Source organism: Diabrotica undecimpunctata, chromosome 7 (assembly GCF_040954645.1).
Source record: "Diabrotica undecimpunctata isolate CICGRU chromosome 7, icDiaUnde3, whole genome shotgun sequence".
Classification (NCBI taxonomy): Eukaryota; Metazoa; Arthropoda; class Insecta; order Coleoptera; family Chrysomelidae; genus Diabrotica; species Diabrotica undecimpunctata.
The window spans coordinates 61151083-61173114 of NC_092809.1; the positions used below are offsets into that span (position 1 = coordinate 61151083).

Sequence of the window (22032 nt, forward strand, 5' to 3'; positions counted from 1 at the left end):
CAAATGCTTAGGGTTGATGGTAGCCATTTTGTAAGATTATTTAAAAAACAATAATTTATGTAAACCAACAAGTAACCAAATCAACTTTAAAGATAAAGATAATTAAATTTACGAAAATAATATAAAACTACTATTTTATATTTAATTAAGTTTTAACACTACCCAACAACACATGGACTTGTCAAGGTTAATGATAACCAGCAGACAAAAAAGGTTGGTGATCAAAAAAAAACTATCAGTAAAAATTAGATAAAAAAAATAAGTATAAAAAAGTAAGTAAGATAGAAAATAGATATTTTTACTGAAATTTAATAAATTTACTACTCAAAATAGGAAGAAAAATGTTAAAGATAATAATAGCAAGAAAATATAAAAGTATTGTTTCAACTAAATACAAGAATGTATGCATTACTCAGAGTATATTACGTTGGTGCGCCAATTTGTAACGTTAGGCGTCAATTTGTAACGTTCCAACGAACATTCATTGGACGTCAATCTATGACGTGCCAACGAATATTCATTGGGTGCCAATTTGTAACCCTTCGAGGCTCAATTCGTAACATCCCAACGTTGAGCTGCTGTTGTCAACTTGTAACCGCAAACCTTAGTTTGCTGCTACAACCTGACTAACATCACTAACAACGTTGGAGCGACAAATCGTTTCCCGTTGGGACCAATTTTTAACGTCATAACCCCTAATGTATCAATTGCAAAATTGCTACATTAGACGTTACACGAAACACTCCCTGGCTAGCTCACTCAGGACGTGAATATGGCCTACTCTGGAGCAACACACGCAAACAAGTAAAAAGAAGAAACAATACACAGTTAAATTAACACATGTTTATTAAAATATTAAACAAAAAGGGCAGAAAAATACATGTTTAAATATTATATTGAATTTTAAATAAAAATTATTCGACTTCTTGCTACAGTGTTACATTATAGTAAGGAAAAATGCTTGTCACCAAATCCTAGGTTTTATCCTGGTCTTTTCTGCTATGGTTGTTAGCAAGCCATGTTGTGAGTTGTGGATTTTCTTGCCCTGGAGTCAACTCTCCTAATGGAATGATAGTGCCATTCTCAGGCCGGTTGGTCTTCTGGATGTTAATATAAATTGACCCGCACCTGAGAAATGTATCCCGGAGGTTGACTAAAATGAAAAAAAAACACACCTTGCTTCAGAAAATGGTGAAACCAAAATGAGAGACCTTGCTTGGGGGATGAATAGGTGACCAATCAAATTTAACAAAATTTTATCATTATTCACCCAAGCAAGTCGAGAAACAATTCTTATTTATGTAGCAAATAAGTAAAAGTAAGGATATATAATCTTTTAAAGCAAATGGTAATTAATTTTTACTATTGAATTATTCTAATATTAATTACAAAGTGGATTCGGTAAAAATAACAAGATATATTTATTGAAAAGCTAGATAATTTAGAATTTAGAAACATTTCTATATAGAAATGGTAGTTTGTCAAAAGTTAATTATTATTAAAATCAAAAGATATTATTAAGGATTTAAATTCAATATTTAAAACTGTAAAAATATTCGTAAAACTTTTACATACTATGTATATCAAAGAAACTATATATTTCTTATCGCTAATTTTTTATTATAAGAAATAAAAAAAAACACAAGAAATATCCACAAAAGTATGTACCTACCTACTTACATATGATAATCATAAATAATGAGATTAGAATTTTCAAAGTTAGAATTATAAAAAGATTTTTATACAACAGGTAGAATCAGGAAACCGATAAAATATATTAAACTCTTACCTCCTAATTCAGGAGACGACACAACAATTGGTTATTATACTAAAGTCATGAAGAAAATCGACATTTTTAGAAATAAAAGCCATTATATCGACTTTTGTATCGAACGGGAAGGGGGAAATGTCAACAAAAAGGAGTCTTTGTCACTAGCATTAAACTAAACAGAGAATAAAGATGGCACCTCTCGTTCCAAAGTAACAGAAATAGAGATGAAAATAAAATTCATTCTTTAGAAACTTGAGTAAAAGATAAAAATGATGATTATTAAGAAAATAGGAAAGGTAGATACTGAAATATATATGTGTAAAGAAGATAGATTTGGACGCCAACTGGTTTTTATACCAAATACCAGTAAAAATGAAAAGAGAATAATGAATCAATTAAGTAACGACATAATTCTGATACAATCTATATCTGAGAAAATATATAAAAAAATAAGAGATACAATGGAGGATATAGAAGAATATGAATTATGACAGAAGATATGGAAATTGGAGAATAGAATTAACGAAATATATTAACATAAGAAAGAAAGCAGGCAATGTAGCAGTTATAACGCTACAGTTAAAACTTGAACTTTTAATCTTTCAAATGGTGCTTTTTAAATTTCGTAATATTTATAAACAAAGCCTCAGCGAATTAAAAAAAAAACGACTAACTTTGGTTTTGAGGGTCATATGACATTGTGTTTTTTTTAATTAATGTAAAAATTCGAAAACTTCAAATAAAGAAAAATTAATTTCCTACATGTTGATGAGTTATTATGATTTATTACATGATGATGGTTATAAGCTTCAAATGGCAGTACTTCTATAAACTTATTTTACAATATTGTAACATAAACTTTTTAATCTTTAAATTATTTAGTTTGATAATATAAGTCTTTCTCTTCAATTTGGTGTTTAAGTTCAAGTAGATTCAAAAGTTTATGCATAATAACATTGTAAATAAAAGCTTTCTTGGATAAACAATTTCAATTTTGCAATAACTATTAAGTAAAACTTCTTCTTGAAATTTTTTAGCTGAATAGATATTGTCCCCATTTTCACGCCAAGTTTTTTGTGCATTTTAAAAAAGTTATTAATAATTATTTAAAAAAATCAACTTTTGAAGCTATTTTTACAATAAATAATTAAGCAACAAATTAACAAAAATAATTTTACAAACCCTCATTTTAAAAGAGTTTCTTTGCATTTTCAGTAAATTCAGTATATTATTCAGTATATTATATATTATTATATCACTTATACTGTGACAATTAGAATAAACTGGTCGGTTGAGTTTATCGAAAGTACAAGCTGAATGTAGCCGCAAATCTCAAAAATATTTTAGTTTGGCAGTGTTGGCATGTTTTTATAATGCATATGTTGTATGCTTCAAATATAAAGAGATAAAGCTTTTAAAAAAAAGTACATTTTGATTATACTAATTTAGGAATTTTGCAATTTTTGATTTATATGAAGCAATAACGAGTAAATATTTGACTCTTTCGAGATTAATTGTAAACATCTGTTGTAATCTGGCAACTGCTGATTTGATGATTGCCAAATCTATCTGGAACTATCTATCTATTCACTGGAACTCCATTATTACCATTCTATTATTTATTTTCTTATATCTAAATCTATAGTCTATCAAAATATTTCGCAATGTAGTTAAACATTGGTAGTCAAAATCAGGATATTCTCTTAGTTTAGATCAGATATAGTGTAGGTATCTTGTTTTCCTTGTAGAAATTATACACAGTCTTTCGAATAACTTTCTCATCGACATCTTCTATTTTTCTAAATTTTTGGTTCGTTCGTTTCCTTTTTCGTAATTTATAGGTTTTGTTTCTTTTCATTACAATACGATAAATTGTCGCTAATACTTTTGTTAATTGAGTTCTTCTATTTACAATAGTTCTATCAGAGTTTTGTTCAGTTTCTTTTTTAATCACACATATATGAGAGTGAAAAGAAACAAAATAATCTTTTATCTGTGTACGGCACTGGCATGAGACAGCGTTTATTATCTGTACATCCTCACCGGCGCGGCGCGGCCGTAGCTAAGTCCAAGAGCATATAAAATATTGGTGATTTTGAATAACATATCAATGTCCAATATTTATTTGATGAGATGTACTTTTCATTCTCTGTTTCTTCCATCTCTCTTCTAAGAAGTACGGGGATTGTTCAAATACGTTTGAAACATTGACGCGTGTTATTTATAACATAATTTGATTACCGGTAAATGTAATATTAAACTGCCCTTATTAATCGCGTAGGACTGAAATGTTTCAACTGACTTCATAAATACTATACTTCTTTATCAACGCACAATTCACGGTTTGGGCGCATTTGTCTCATTTAAAAATGTAATATTTTCACATAGATTTCAAAATAAATATTTCATTTAATAATTGGTACCTATGTTAATTAAATGGATACGTTTGCTTTTATATCATTTACATATTATCGGGACTCGTGACAAATTTTAGCATAAAAAACAATAAAACAGTTTAAAAATAGAACAATAACAAATTGTAAAATATTGCACAACTATTAATGATTTCAAGTCATTCAAAATTCATTCAAGATGCATTTCTATGCATCACAAAAGCCTTGAAATTGTACCGAGATAACCTAGGTAGTGTACCTAGCAGGCATAGATGAGCATGTGTAATTGCCTATTACTCATCACAAAATTATTTATTCTATCACTGACTCAGAATTTTCAATTATATGGCTGACGTATATTTAAGGGTATTTAATTCTACTTAAAATCTTTTTTGTATATTAATAAATAAAAATAAAAAGTTCATTACCGGCAGCGAATTATAAATTAATTTGGGTACATTTGATTTTTGGATTAAACGCAGCATTTTTATGAGCTGTTCGACCCAAGACGTACTGTATGGTCTTTTGAATTAAAGTACACTACAATGAAAAAATTGGGGTCGATTAAACTACACCATTTTACGCGAAGTCGCGTTTTACGAGCTCGCGATTCGTCTTGTTTACCTTCACCTATATCTATTTATACTTAACTATACAGCGTGGTCCTTAAGTAATTTTACGAGTAGAAATAGTAGATTCTTAACTCTTAAATATTACGATTTAAGCCAACTTGATTTAATAAAATGTTAATATTAAGAAAGATATAAGATAGAAAGGGTGATAGAAAGTTGAAATTAAAAATTTTATTTTTCTCTATAACTTTCATGTTTTTGGACATTTATGTATAAAAATTTATAACTGGGGGCTTTTGAGTATGAGGAATTATAATTTGATGCATACTTTGATGTCGCTAATAGTGGACGCTACATGTGTGTCAAATTATTTGTTCAAAAAATATTAAAGATACATTATTTCAACAAAAAAAGATACACCTGTTAATTTTTTAACTCCGATTTAACGCAATTGCTCCAGGCAACGAAAGAAAAATAGACAAAAACATTAACACTTCTGAATTTTGGTATGAGATATCCTTAATTAAAGTTAATAGTTTCCAAAATATTAAAGAAATAATACTATATGCTAATATTTTTTACATACATCAGTAGGATGATTAATAAAGTGTTTAGAATTTGACATCGAAACATTTTACGATTCATATTAAATTAAAGTTGTAATATTTTATTTACAAAGCAAATTAAGAAATAGCTACACTGAATAACACTAAACTTTTTGTCGAAGGAAGTGTTCGATATGGCCACCATTTTCTTTAATTCATTTATCAATATGTTCCATAAAATGTCGTCTCCTATCAAATGGCATAATTGGTTCAAAAGAAACTGCTGCAGTATTTATTTCTTCCCAAAGTTGGTTGCGAATTTTTATGGATGGCCATATCTCTGTTCATTTCTCATAATATGGCCAAAATATACTAATTTGCGTTCTTTCTTTGTGTGTTAATAATCTCGCATTCCTTGCCCATTCTACGGAGGACTCAACATTAGTCCCACGATCTACACATGAAACTCTTAAGATGCGTCGGTAACACCACATCTCGAAGGCCTCAAGCAGTATTAAAGATATATTTTGGAAACTGTTCAGGCCTTCACTCTTTATAATAAAGTAGAAAATACATAGTATCTGATGATCGATTTTCGTTTCGAGTTGTAAATGGTGAAAAGAGACTTCATCTTTACGAACGCTGATTATGCTTTTCCTATGCGTTGTTTTATTTTAAATATACTTTAGTTAAAAACAAAGTTGGTTGCTAGTGTTTATGGGATTCTTGTAGACATGCTGTTTCATTGCGTTCTATACACCCAAATCGAGAGGAATAAAATCTGGGCTACGTGGGGACTAAGGAAAATGACTACCACGATCAATCCATCATTCAGGAAAGTTCGGTCTTATCGACGACGACTAAAGCAAAGAAATATAGGCTACACACTCGGTACCCGGAACGTCCTGACATTGTTTTATTGGAAATAAGTGTATTGACGTTTCAATTTCCAGGAAGGTGGAAACTGAAATGTCAATAAACTTATTTTAACCTTCAATTTTGGCTTATTCCCAATAAAATGGTATCTACTTTAAAATGACACCAGAAAATAGCTTCAGAACAAGGTCCTGACATTGAATAAACCAGAAGCACAGGCATCACTATTTAACGAGCTCAGAAAATACAAAATAGAACCAATAGCAATACAAGAAACTAAATGGATAGTGCACGGAATAAAAGACACAAAAACGCATATAAAGCGAAAAAAAAGAGTTCGGAGTAGCCTTCATAGTTGACAATAAGATGAAACATGTCATATTAGATTTTAAAGCAGTGAATGAGAGAATATGTAAGTTAAGAATAAAAACAAAATTCTTTAACATCTCAATCATTAACATACATTGCCCAACAGAAGAACAAAGCATAGAAATAAACAGCTAGAAGAAGTATATGACAGCTCACTGAGAAATGACATCAAGATCTTACTATGAGATATGAATGCTCAAATAGGCAAAGGAGAAATTTTCTTAGGAACCATTGGTAAACATTCGCTCCATCAAAACACCAATGAAACTAGAGAATTACTTATCAACTTTACTGATCAAAAGTTCGACTTTTTTCCCATACCGTGACATACTCAAAGCGACATGGATTATACATGGTGGAACAACCGACAATCAAACTGATCATGTCTCGATAGACAAAAGGGCCATAACAAGCATACAAGATGTGAAGAGCCGAAGAGAAGCATGCTGCGGATCTGACCATCTTCTAGTACAGATAAAATACAGATGCAGAATTCACCGAAACAGGACAGACAGGAACAAACAACAGAACTAGATATACAAAAATCGAGACAACACGATATCAAACAGAACTATAAAATAGAAATAACAGAAACACGGACAAATACAGGCAGTATAGGCACCGAAGAACATTGTAAGAAATTAAAACAAAATTAATTCACGCAGCAAGAAAGACCATAGGCAAAAAAAGAAACACACAAAAAGAGAATGGTTCAATGGAGAGTGTAAAAAGCCATACAGAACAGAAATGAAGAACATACGAAATATATGGAAATAAGAACCAGAGAAAGAAGAGCAAGCTACGAAGATGCAAGACGGAGGGTTGATAAAATATTCTGAACAGGGAAAAGAAAATACGAAAATGGTAATATGTTGAAAATGGAAGAAAATATCCAAAGCAAGAGACGTATATATCGTATACGTAGACGTAGACGTATATATATTTATCTACACAGTTTAGGAGAAGGATACAAACCTCGAACAAATCTATGCAGAAATCAAGAAGGGCAAATAACCAGTAATTCATAAGAACTAAAATTAGTCTAGAAACCCTATTTCCAAACTCTCCTAGGGACGCAAGAAAATGAAGAGCATATGGACATGCATCACATTGAGGAAGACACCGAAAGTATAGAACCCCGGCGATGGAAGAGGTAAAACAAGCAATACTAGCACAAAAGAATAACAAGGCTCCAGGTATTTACAATGTCCCCTCTGAGCTATATAAATTTGTGGCAAACACCTAGTAGGACAAATGCATATACTTATGAATAAGATTTGGAATGATGAAAAGATGCCTAGCGACTGGAAAACTCCAACAACTGAAAATATTGTCGGGGAACAAGGAAGGTCTACGACTGATCAGCTATTTACAGTGAAACAAATTCTAAACAAATCGTGGGAATACGACATTGACGTCTACAACATCTTTATATATTTCAAATAGGCCTACGACTCAATTCATAGACAAAGGTTATATCAAATATTGCATAGCTTTAACGTCGCCCAAAAATACATTCGACTAGTAAAAGCAATAATGGACTCATCAACAGCCACTGTCGAGAGTACAAAAAGAGCTCACTGAGAACTTTTCAATAGTCAAATAATTAAAGCAAGGAGACGGACTGACACCGATACTATTCAACCTGACTCGAATATGTGATAAGAAGCTGACTATAGGAAGAGGTAATCTAACAAAAAAAATCATTACAGATTCCAGCCTATACCGATGACATTAGCAGTATGTCCCGCAGAACAGAAGAGGCGGCAGAAATATATTCACAATTAAAAACAGGTAAGAAGAGACCGGACTAGAAATAAATATTCAAAAAACAAAAAAGCTAACACAGGCAAGAGCTAGAGGAAACAGACGCACAATTGAATTAGAGGACGATATTAAAACTGTAGAACGTTTCACATTTATGGGAGTTGCATTAAACGCGGATGGAACAGAAGAACCAGAAATTCAGAGAAGAATAGTGAAGGGAAAGAAAGCTTACTTTTCACTCGCCTATGTGTTCCGCTCCAAAAACATACACTGGAGATCGAAAATCAGGGTGTACAAAACGATTCCCAGACCAATAGTATGTTATGGATGCGAGGCATGGTTGATGACAGAAGATACAAACTGAAAGCCGAAAGTCTTCGAAAAAAAGTCATAAGGAAACATTTGGACTTATTAATTAACGTAAATATAGTATAGAGATCCAGGTACAACTATAAACTCTACCAACTATTCAAAGAGGCACCGATCTCAGAATTCGTTAAACTTTAGAGACTTCGATGGGCTGGTCATGTAGTGAGAATGGAGGTCAAAAGATTTCCAAAAAGAGCCTGGATAGTAAAATGCAGGGCACAAGACTAAAAAGAAGGCCTCGGAAAAGGTGGGAGGATGAAATGGCACCGGACGCGCAAAATTTGCTAGGCGTGAGTGGAAGATCGGCCGGCGTGGGACCAGCATGGCTGGAGGCATAGTTTGGAGAAGGCCAAGGCTCGATTTGAGCTCTAGAGCCATTGGAGAGAGAATATCTTAACCGTTGATTAAATTATGTTCATTATTTTAGGGGGAGATATTGTGGTATAGCGCAGTTTAATGATTGTCCCACGATTTCCCCCAGTTTTTTGTGTTTTTAAGTTTTGTCGTATAATACTGTGACATATCAATAATGAGGTATAAACGTAGTTACAAATAAAATATTGTATTTTTCTCAATTATTTCAGAATTATAAATAAAAGTGTAATACACCACAGATTCAAATGCAAACGCTGGCAATATAGACGTCATAGAAAAATATAGTTTATACTAACAACATTTTATTTTCAGATTACAGTACAGCAGTTTAAAGTCAAGATAGCAGAAACTGTGAACATTCCTGCTGAGACTCAGCGTATAATTTACTGTGGCAGAGTTTTGCAAGACAACTCAAAATTAGCTGATTATGGTAATTACGATATTAATATGTAATATTATAGGTATATAAATATAAGTAACTTCTTCTTCTTCTTGTGCCACTCCTATCGGAGATTGGAAATCATCAAGGCTATCCTGACCTTGTTTACAGCTGACGTAAAGAGTTCATTAGTGGTACAGCCAAACCACTCTCTCAAATTACGCAGCCATGACATCCTTCTACGGCCTGGATTCCGTTTTCCTTCTATTTTTCCTTGCATTATATTTTGAAGTAATGCGTATTTATGTCCTCTCATCACGTGACCCAAATATTCGAGTTTTCTCGAGCTTCTCAAGTAACTTATTAACGAGCTTATTTCTCGCATAAAAGAGAAAGTAGGATTCAAACAATTTGATTTCAGCAATATCGGTATATTAATATAATGTTTATGCTTATTTCTACAAAATTATCAATATTCTCAAGTATATGACTGGATCGAAGGGATATTCAAATAATTGGGAAAATACAAAGTCATACATTGTCAAACGAGTTGACAGTCAATAACTTAGGATAGAAGGATATCACTGTTCTGATGTGTGCTATATACTATTGCATGGTATGGCAACAGTCAAATTTTGCTGACTTTGCTATCAAATTAAATCTCAAATATCTGATGATAAATATTTTGGTACCGAGTGGTAAATGGTAACTGCTGAAAATAGACTTCTTCTTTGCGAACGCTGATCTTGCTTTTCCTATGCGTTGTTTTATTTCAGTAGAGTGGTTTCATTAGCTGTTTATGTTAAGTATACTTTAGGTAACACAAATCATTACACTAATGATAGAATTATGGATAGAGAATGAATATTGATATTATCGTTACAAATATCTATCTATATAAAAGGACATGATGACAAGTCACACCGTTTGGCCAGTAAGGTAACGACAACACCTAGAAAAGAAATCTGTACCACCAACATTTGACATTTCAATCATATTTTGTTCCTGGAACGATACAGTTGATTTATTGCTAATTCATTCTACAAATTGGTAATTCAAATACATGTGAATCAGAAATTTTACTACTTCACAGTAATTAATTCTTTCGCAAAATTGCTAAAAATATAGGTTACTGTTATTGTAAGGTAAGATCAATGAAGTATAATATATATTTATTATATTATGTCATTGCTTAAGATAAACACACACTTACTATAAAAATAAAATGACGTTTAATAAACGTCATCGCTTTACCAAAATAAAAGAAAATTAAAACTAGATAAGATTAAAATAAAGTTAAATTAAGTTCGAATTACGTAGAATTAAATAACACTTAAACAAAATTAAGTAAAAACTATACCTGAAAAAACGCTGCTATACCGTTTCTGTCTCATTTCCCATGTAAAATCCCATAAGAACATACTAAGGGCTCATTCTACTCATTTTTTGAGCGTTTTGTGGTGGGGGTACAATAGTTCGTCGAATCGTGAGGTATGATACATCAGTGGTTCCCAACCTTTTTTCCATGATCGCCCCCTTAGACAGGTTTCACCAGTTATGAATACTACAATCGCCCCCCCCCCCCCCACCCAATTAAATTGAAACAAATAATGAATCTATACAAAAGGTAAGTATCCATATTAATTTATTTTTACATTTCGTAAAATGATAAATGGTTATATGTGTGTAAAAGAATTGTTAATGGCTTCCTTGGGCCTGGTGTCCCTCATATAATTTCTTTATGTCTGGCTCAATGTTGGTTAATAACAACCTCAAATCCCCTCTTTCTATTATGTCGACCCTATTTCTTTGACTGTTGTTCAATATACACATAGAACTAAAACCTTTCTCCACTAGATATGTTGTGGGGAATGCCAATAATAATAATTTGATTTCATTCCACAAGATTGGATACACTTCTTTTATCCGCGGCCAAAATCTTTCGTACCACACTCCCGAAACAAACTTTCAATTTCAACATCATGTCTCAAGTCAATCAAGTTTTCTTGAAGAGAAGGACATACCGTTGAAACTTCCACGCTGAAAGGATTGATAAACCAAGTTTCAGACTAGTCAAATCTTGGAATCGGGACTGCAGATCTTCTTTCAGTGTTTGAAGGCGAAGGCAGTATGTTTGAAGATCCTCAGAATCAACACAAGAAGATTTCAAGTTGATTGATTGATTTCAAGGGGAATTTGGTCAGATCTCTTCTCTGCATATTTTCTTCAAAAATAGATAGTTTGTCAATGAATGCTCCGACTACTCCCTTCGCTTTGGCCATATTTATGTTCTTCCCCTGTAGTTGCAGGTTCATTTCATTTAATTTTTGAAAAATATCTGATAAGTAAGCGATGTCATTTCACTTCTCTTGTAGTTCTGTACTCAGTGTGGGGTCAGTAGTATTAAGAAATTCAATAACAGTATCCATGAGGCTGAAGAACCGCCTTAAGCAATTGCCTTTAGAAAGCCAGCGGACTTCCATATGTAGTAGCAATGTATTAAATATCTCATCATTTTCTTCACAAAGTGTACGAAATATTCGATCATTCTGTGGTTATTAATTTTATTTACCGCATCTATGACAAGTGGAAGAGAATCGTGCAACCTCCCACTCAAATTCTTGGCAGCCAAATGCTCTCTGTGAATGACGCAGTGAACACACAAAATTCCAGGTACTGCTTGTTTCAGATGTGCAATAAATCCCCGATGGCGTCCTGTCATTGCTGCTGCACCGTCAGTAGCACAGGCGATCATATTTAATAAGGGAAGGGAATAAGGGAATCTCTTTTTTCTCAAAAAATACGACCTCAAATATGGAAGATCCTTTTGTATCAGTAATCAGACTTCTAACAAACAGCATTTCCTTGGCCATTTCTCCATTGTCGTCAATGAATCGGACATATGACAGCAACAAAGCTGTGCTGTCACTCAGGGTACTCTCGTCAAGTTGCACAGTAAACTCTCTGCTTTTCAATTTGTTGCAGAGAACATCTTCGACATTCGCCCCCATTTCATCAATCCTTCTAGAGACAGTATTATTGCTGAGAGGAACTGCATCTGTTACTTCTCCGGCCTGACTGGGTCCCAACATAGTATCATCCACTATCTCTTTGACAGCTGGGAGGATGAGTTCTTCTTCAAATGTGTGCGGCTTGGCACTTTTTGACTCACTGAACACAATGACTGTCAGTTGAAACAAAACAACTTTATATACCACAATACAAAACTCGGGAACGAAAGACTCCGCATTTGAAGCGATGAGCGTTCGCTTTTTGTTCGAGTCAGATCGGCAGGAGCGGTACCTACTTCTGATCATTCTTATCCCACTTCTCTCTCTTTCTCTTTTGTGCGGATGATCGCACAATACAAAAGCTCGATCAAAGGAAAATGCAGAATTCGTTATAATGTATAATTATAACGATAATGTATAGAATTAAATTGTATTATGATTCATAGCTCTCTGTGACTAGACGAGATGTTTGTGTTATTATTACCTGCATTGGTATACATATATTTACTTTTTATTATCCTATGGATATCCGATCGAAAGTATTGTATTTTTTTTCTCTTTTACTATTTTTCTCATTTACCCATTTCTCGTTTTCCGGATGCTAAACGCCCCCCTTATCGCCCCTTTTTCTCTGTCGCCCCCCATATCGCCCCTTTTTCTCTGTCGCCCCCCATATCGCCCCCTTCGCTCTATCGCCCCCCTGAATATCTCAAATCGCCCCCCGGGGGGCGATCGCCCCCAGGTTGGGAATCACTGTGATACATCATTGGAAAGGAGAGAAGGTAGCGAATATGTTGAGACAGAAAAAACACACATTTCTAAGAAGGTATTACATCATATCTCCTTTGTTATTGGTCCGATTGGAGCGTGTGATACGTTAAATAAAAGGGAAGGATATCACGAATAAATTAAAATAGAAAAAACAAATAAAGTGATTACTAAAAGGGTACTACACAGTGTCTTTATTATTAATTAACGTGTAGTTACATATGAGATGACACAGGGCACTAGGGATAAAAATAATTTAACTAGAAGGTAAATTTTTTATTTATTTTCTTAAAGAAGACCTTTAACAAAGAAGTCCTCTGAAAGGAAAGGAAATAGCGAATATATTAACTGAGAAAAAACAAACAAGGCGACTACCAAAAGGCTACTACACAGTATGTTCATTAATAATGAGCGTATAGCGACATACGAGGTATCATAGAGTAATATTAATATAAATAGATTTACTGTAAGACAAATTTTGATTTATTGACTTAAAGAAGGCGTCTGGCTGAATACAAAATAAACAATTGATCGGATCCTAACATGCGACATAGCAAATGAAAAGGGAGGATACAAAGAATATATTTAGATAGAAAAAACAAACAAGGCGACTACCAAAAGGGTACTACACAGTATCTTCATTATTAATGAACGTGTAGCAACATACGAAATATCATAGGGCACTATGGATAAAAATAGATTTACTATAAGACAAATTTTGATTTATTGACTTACAGAAGGCCGCAGGCTGAGTACAAAATAAACATCTGATCGAATCCTAACACGCGACATAACAAATAAGTTTTTTTTATTACGGGCAAAGTTACTGATCTTTTTATAAGTTTCAGAGAATTATCTTCTACTCTTATATAGGCAAATTGCCTGTATTTCTTCGACGTCACCTACCAACCTAGTAGGAATATTATCATATTCATTCATTCAGTTAATTTTCCGTGGACGACTTGTTCTACTTATAATTACGACGAATTATCTTGGATTATTCTAACTATTCCTTCCTTTGGCATATTTAACTGATATGGCTGTTTCGTTCTCTTTTTCTTTCTTGCAAATATTCATTAATGTTGTTTCCGAATTGGTTTCTGATATCATTAATCCTTGTTCTGTATTCTGGTCCAAATATCATCTTGTGATTGTGTCTGTTTTTAAGTCCATATTTTACTTTATTGTGTCGTTAACGTATCTCGCTGCTCTACTTGCTTTTGCCACTTGTTACCTTACTTCCTCTTCGATGTTATTGTCACTCGATAAGTTTATTTCCAGATGTTTTAATTTCATTATTTCGAAACCATTGAGAAGGCAAACCGTTATTCTATTCTAGCTACGTACAAAATTATTTTGCCTACCTCTAATTGTAGGGGTTACTCAAATCCATGTCTGCTTGAAATATCAGTTAATTTACAGCATGAATATTTTCTGGCAAATCTGATTTTAGATAATTTTCACAAAATTCGTCCTGAAACGGATTACGCCCGAGACAAATTCAAATATAGCAAACTTATAGTCTATAATACATTTTATACTTTATTCACTGAACTCAGTCCCAACTGTCTAGTAAATTGAGTAATTAATTTTGTACTATATTGGTCAAATTTTGACTTCGACTGGAAGTTACTATACAACCAAGCAAAAATGCTTGGAGCCAATATTAATTGTAACTTACAAATAAAAAATTATTTACATGTAGTTTATCAGTGTATTAAAATATTCTCAAGTTTAGTGAATCGATTATAATAAGTTTTAATATGTATTTATATTAGAAACTGTCATAATAATATCTCGAAATTATTTTGCACTGGTAGATGTCAACGGCAAAGTTGTACATTTGGTTCAAAGACCTCCACCTGGAACTACTCCAAGATCAAATAGTCGCTCAACTTCTCCACAACCTCAAAGGAGAGGTTTCAGAGGATTCAGAAATTTGGAGCAAGGAAATGCAATGTACTTAGGTTCAGTTGCTTTTCCAGGAAACTTTATGGAATCCCAAGGAATTGTACCACCCCCTCCAACATCCAGTTTGTCACGTAGTCGTTTAAATGTCGCAAGAAGGTAATTGTTATAACATTTATTCTGTGTATAATTCTTAAATCTAATTTAAACGTGTTTTTAGAATGTTAAGAAGAGCAGAAACACTCATACGGTTGTTAGAAGAAAATCCATCTGGCAGGCCACAAGAACAACCTTCAGAAGAAAATCAAGAAGAAGATGAAGAAGTTACTCCAGTTATAGAAGCAAGAGTTATTGTTCCAAACAGTGTCGAACCTATCGATGACGTAATAAGTGCAGTTCAAGACACGTTAATGAATGCTGCAAACAACGGAGGGTAAGCATATACAAAACGCAATTAAAAAATACTATAAAAAACAACTAAAAAAAATTGATAGAAATTGAAGTTCAGCTCGCATAAACTTTTTAATGTAAAACATCTAATGCGACGGGTTAGTACAGCTGGTGCGGTAGCGATGCTTCGCATTCTCTTCAATTCTCTTCGTCACTTCGGTTTAGCTCTCTGTTACTGCGCTGTGCTCGTATACCTAATCAGAATATATTGGACTAACCGTAGCTCTTACGCATGCTGCCGCTATCGCACAATTTCAGATATCAAACTCAATTCTAAGGTATGAATGCTAAATGTATCCGCATCCGCAACAGCGCATTTTTTTCGTTAAGATATACGTGTGCGTTGTGCACAGCAACTTTTACCTTATCATTATTACATGTCGTGCATATACAGTTTTGTATTCACTCATTTTTGTTGTAGAAATACTGCTCCCTTCGAACAAACTGCTGATGACACTGCAGAAACACCTAGTACCTCAGAAGCAACAGCAACAGGTACTTCCCCAAGATCTTCTTCTACTGAGAATTTGACTTCTGATGCCAGACCCACGGCTAGTAGCCGATTACCAGAGTAAGTTAGCTTCAGACAGGTAAATATGCCTTTAAAAACCAGCACGAATGTTACGTTGGTTTGTATTTATAATTATAGTTTTGACACGTGATGTACAATCTTACTGACCCCTACTGCTACAATTTGTTTATTTCTTACGTCAAACACGTCACAGTTCAAACAATTTACTTTTATGATTCAAGAAGTAAAAGTTGTGTAAAATATATAATTTAAAAGCTTGTAAGAATTTTATAAGATTTTATTAACAAAGAGGTTTTTCGGGGTACAACTCATGTTTATGTAGAGAATATAAAACTAGCTGGTAAAATGATTAAAGCAGTAAAAAAGAAATGTATATGGTTGTAAATATAAAAACCATCGATTGGCCCAACTCAACACAATTATCAGCACAAAGAATGTATTTAAATAACCACTTACCCTTTATTACTGCAAAAAGTGAATAGTTTCGTGTCAAGAAGAAATGTGCTTTCGTCGTACCAGCAGTAAAAATTTATGTTTCGCCTTCACTCTGCGACGAATTTTGTCTGCGTCTTAAGACACTACTTAAGTGGAATGCGTGGGAATAGCCAAAATTTTTATATCACAGCAATAAAAATCAAATCCACTTGCTAGGTGATAGCTTCAAGCGTTTTGTGGTTAAAATTAATAACTCTTCCACAAAAATCTTTAAGGGTATCAATATATAATTTATTGTCAAGTGGTTATCAAAAAATATCAATTTTGACGTGAGAAAATTTAAAGGTATTGAACTATTTTTATAAATCTAATTTATTAACATTATTTATTATAAAATGTTCTAACACTTAGTTTATTAGAGTCTTTATATAATTTATTTCCGCGTTACAATTCAAACTCGACGCGATACAATTATTTTTTTCATTCTGCCCGTTTACAATGAAAATTCCTCTATATATATATTTATTAACCGTTGTTCTGGAGTTCCCTAGAATTCGGTCGGTGACCCTGGATGAACTTTCTCGAACGCCATCGAAGCCAGACAGGTTTATATCGGAGGGGACCCGTGGATATTTACCTACTAATTTTTTATAAATACTTTACTATTTATCTTAACAGTATTAAAAAACCATGAAATAAGCAAACTTCAAACACAGTTCAAACAATTTACTTGTTTTAGCATGTACCTAAGCCACATACTGAGAAATAATAAGTATCAATATGCTTAACTAATAGTGGAAGTAAAGTACGAGGGAAAGAGTGGACGGAAAGAAAGGGCTATCGTGGCTAAAAAACACCCGACAATGGACAGGGCTAAAGTTTGAACAGTTAATAGGAACAGCCGAAGATAGAGAAGAGTTTGCAATTGTAGTAGCCAACCTCCATTGAGGAAAGGGCACTTTAAGAAGAAGAAACATGTACTTAGTTATTTCTCTGGTATTTTTATGGTTTCACAGGCGTATTTATTGGAGATCAAACGATAACCCTTAAAAACTATATTTCGTGTATAATAATCTCTGTCTAAAAATAGCACAAACACTTATCGTTTGCACTCCGCACCAATGTTCGTGGCGGTAAAACATCACCAGCAGTCCAAGGCCGTAGGGGCTACGGTTTGTCACATTGTTTATTTTTTTACGACCTATAAAATAAAAAAAGCCTATAGAAAGTTTTTATAAAAAAAGAAGTTTTTCGGGGCATAACTCCATTTTTAGTTCTTGAAAGGTAAGTAAAAATACCAAAGTTAAATGTTGACTGTTTAAAAAATAATCATTTTTTAACTTACTTAAAAAAATTTTCATGAGTCACGACAAAAGAAGGAAAGGGAAACCTATTTTCCCCCAAGCAATTCGATCATTTCGATATCCCCAACCATGCCTGTTCCTCCCCACCACATATATTCTGTTTACGATCTGATGGCCTTAAGTCCTACCTCTTCGTCCTTCCTGATAGCCCTTCTCCAATCCTCCAACTTTTTGTCGCTCTCTTCCACTAACACAATATCGTCCGAAAAAAAAATTGACCAAGGAGCCCTCTCCCTTACCTTCTCTGTCAGTAGATCCATAACAAGATTAAGCAGTGAAGAGCCTTAATCCAAACCAACCGTTACTGGAAAACTTTCGGTCAATCCGACACAAGTCCTTACTTTGGTGTATGCTCCCACATACATATCCTTCACGAGCCTTACATACTTCTCATGAACCCATTTCTCTCTCATACATCTCCATAGTTCTTGTCTAGAAACTGTGTCGTACGTGTTTTCAAGCCATAAATACCAAATGTATTAAATGTATAAGCTCTCTTTTCTTCTCGACGTATTTCTCTATCAACTGTCTTAAAGATCCGTTGTCCTCCTTACTGCCATAAACCCAAACTGTTCTTCTCCTATTGATGTCTCTCTCGTTAACCTTCGCTGTACAGTTCTTTCTCAAATTTTCATTGTGTGCTACATTAATTTTATCCTTCTTTAGTTCTTAGAGTCCTGAATGACCCCTTTATCTTTACTCTCCCTCCATGCATTGGGCATCCTTTCTTCCTCATATATTCTACTTATCATTTGCTACAACATATTAACCCTCTCCTTCCCTAGAGCCTTCCAAACCTGCACAGGTATTCCATCAGGTCTTACTGTCTTTCATTCTTCATCCTATTTAAATCCTCGGTAACCTCATCTCTTGTTATCCCCGGTATTACATTCTCGTTTGAAGTCCCACATACTCTGTCCCTCCTCTGGTGTTCCCCATTTAGCAACTTTCTAAAGCACTTATACCATCTTTTTATTTCAACATTGGATCTTAACGCCCTTTCATCCTCACTCTTAATCTGTCGCACGTGAGTCAAGTCCTTTGATGATTTCATTACTTTAGCGATGCTGTATAACCTGTTCATCCCATCGAGTGTTTCCATCTCTTCCTACAGCTTTGCAGACGATCTTTCCGTAGCAGTAGCCACATCGCGCTTTGCTTCACTCTCTGCTATCTTATATGTATCCTTTCTCTCTTTTACACCTCTCACATTTTTCTTCTCCCTAACCTCTGTTGCAATTTTCTTTCCACCACCCTAGTCCAAGTCCCTAGGTGCTAGAACATTGAGAATACATGACATATTCAGAATGTGTTAAAAAGTAAAAGATTTTATGCCTCATTCTTAAAGGGACACCCCTGTATATGTAGAATTTTAAATTCTTTATTAATTTATTGTTAATATTATTTATTAGAATTAGGATTAGAAAAGTAATTATTTTATTTATATTTTTATAGAAACTCCTCCAGAATTGGAGAACTGAGTGAACTTCTGACTATGTTGACACAGATACAAAGTAGATTCGTTCCCTTTTTGGAAAGATACCAGCAGTTCATTAGGGATGACCCAGAAGTTACAGGAGATGTAAGTTATTTTGTTGACATTTATCCTTTTTTCTTCATCTTTTAACATCAAACTTAATGGACGAAATCATGAAACAAAAACTGGACATAAATAATGGTTTAATAAAAAAGATTTTAATGCGAAACAATTACATATTCTACGGTAGTGTATATCTTAGTATGTCAGGATAGTGTGTCTGTATTCACAGATAAGATAATACCATTTTTATGGTACAATTATATAAATGTCTAAGGGCCGGTTTTTCAGTGGTGGGTTAACCTATTTAATTTTCGGTCATCGAAATATTTATGCTAAATCAGTTTTTCAGTAGTAGGTTCAAGATTTTAACCGATACTCGTTAGATGGGCTAACTCGAATGTTGTGGTTACGCTTGCGCATAGGTAAAGTCGGTATAGTGAATGCATTATTCAGTGTCAGTGTTGCCAACTTGTCTTGTCTGTTCCATATGTCTGTCTACTCATCAGATTAGTCGTGCGTGTGTTAATAAACAATCATTTATTTTTATAACAAAGGAATTGTTTCAAATTCCCTGTTCCCGATAAAAGAAAGGAACTTGTATACTTTACACTTCGATGTCGACCGTTAAAAATTAGTTTAACAAGTTTCAACGTGATCGCACGTAGCTTTTTGATGAGCCACGCTCAGGTGGGTCCAGATCTAGATCTAATTCTCGTCTTGTCTATAAACAAATCGCAATTCCAATCGTGTATATTCCATCCTTAATACTTTCTAGAAAATCCTAAACGAATAATACGCTGATATTTGAGGAGAAGAGGTACGATGGTGGGCTTCCTGTTATTTAAATTTGATTTGTTAAAACATCTAACCGTACGATGAGAAATGCCATTTCTTACTCTTCTAATCAAATTATTTACGTTACGGCTTGTAGAAGTTCTGGTTCTTAGAACATTGAGGTACAAAGAAATCGTTGTGTTATGCACGCCCAAAACACAGGCCACGTAACGGTAGCTTCGACCCTCTCCAACAAAAATAATTGCCTAGACAGCTTTATTTTCATTTAGATTTCTCAGTCTACCTATGCCCAATAGAAAAAAGGTTTATAGTTTGAAACTGCGTAAAAATTTTAACTATACGAAGTACTGGTAAAATTTTTGCTTAAAGTAAACTTAACAAAAATGAAAAACAAAAATAACTGAAGAAATTTGAGCCAAAAAACAAAATCAATAAAATGTACAACTTATGATTATCGTTCCAGTAAATCTAAACTAATTTTATTACTGTTATTTCTTTGTATTTATCATTTATCGCCAAATTAAGCAGTGGTGTGATAATTTTGTCCAGGAGTAGGTATACTATTCCTAATATTAAACGTGCATTTGTATCCACGAATATATTTGTTTTTTATTTCTAGGACGTAAGAGCAACTCAGAACATGCTTAATAGAGTTTCAGAAGTGATGCATTTACTAGGCCACGCCTATCATTCACTCAGTGATTTAATTATAAGAGTACGGACTCCGCGTCCAAGGCCTTTATTGTGTCGTCCCATTCTCATACAACACTCAGCCGTACTACAAACTGGTATTCCTATACAAGTTGAGGTAAGTGTAAAAAGTAACGTTTTGATTTAACTTCAGTGTCGATTTTAAAGTTGATAAAAAAATCTAATGGTCGATTTACCAATTTAGGCACAGATTAATTTGACAGCTGAACGCAACTCTTCGTCAAACGCAGACCCTTCGGCACCTCCGGAACCACCGACGTACACTCTTCATGCCACACCTGTCAGCGTACCAAATGCCAGACCAATACAAGTTCAACCAGGTAAATAAATAATTTCTTCTAACAAACAATTGGACTTCGTAAGTCCTAGGTTTTCACCCAACGTGACTTCAAGTAGAACCGGAAGTCCATATTTGAACTTTTCGTGTAACCTTGCGTCGATTGATATACGATTTCACTAATTTTGAATCATATTTGCCAAACTTCCGATAATAACTTTTTAACCGGAATTGGTATTAAAACCGGAACTAAATATTTGAGTTCTTAAGCTTTCCAATACACGTCGATTGATTTATCACATATATTATTTATGCGACTATAATGTGGTACTTCTGATTACAACTTTTTAACCGGAAGTATACATTTGTTCATCGCTTGCACTATTTCGGCGACTTCCGGTAAACAGTACTTCCGGTTGCAAGTATGGAACCGGAAATCCGAGGTCAAATTTTCTTTAATACCAGAGTTATAAGCTCTCATTCGACACCTATCTGTTCTAATAACGGAGGAGTTGTGTTTACAGAGACGCAAGGAAGGACGGACAGACATGGATAATTCAAGCATTTCACATTTTTATGTAGTAAAATGGGTGAAAACAATATACAAAATCTAATTCTGTTCTGCTTCATTATCTTGTTTATCAGCTGTAGGTACATATACCTAAATAATATTTATATTGACTTGTTTTGAATTTATTTGCAGAAAAATAACTCATATCTGAATTCACGACATTTCCTACATTTCCTATGGACTTTTTAATACTTTTACTTACAATAAAGCTTACACCGTTTTTAATAGTTCGCATCACTGTTTCCTGAATAGTA

The 22032-nt window shown here is 33.7% G+C and overlaps 1 protein-coding gene across 4 annotated transcripts in view; it reads left to right on the top strand.

Moving 5' to 3' along the window:
- LOC140445418 (uncharacterized) overlaps positions 1-22032 on the top strand; it is a 98378-nt gene that overhangs the window by 22657 nt on the left and 53689 nt on the right. For all 4 annotated transcript variants that reach the window (XM_072537424.1, XM_072537425.1, XM_072537426.1 and 1 more), the window contains exons 2-8: positions 9350-9467; positions 15016-15262; positions 15324-15536; positions 15975-16124; positions 19340-19466; positions 20839-21027; positions 21115-21250. In XM_072537424.1, coding sequence (XP_072393525.1) covers positions 9350-9467; positions 15016-15262; positions 15324-15536; positions 15975-16124; positions 19340-19466; positions 20839-21027; positions 21115-21250 — 1180 coding nt within the window. The remainder of the gene's footprint in view (positions 1-9349; positions 9468-15015; positions 15263-15323; positions 15537-15974; positions 16125-19339; positions 19467-20838; positions 21028-21114; positions 21251-22032) is intronic.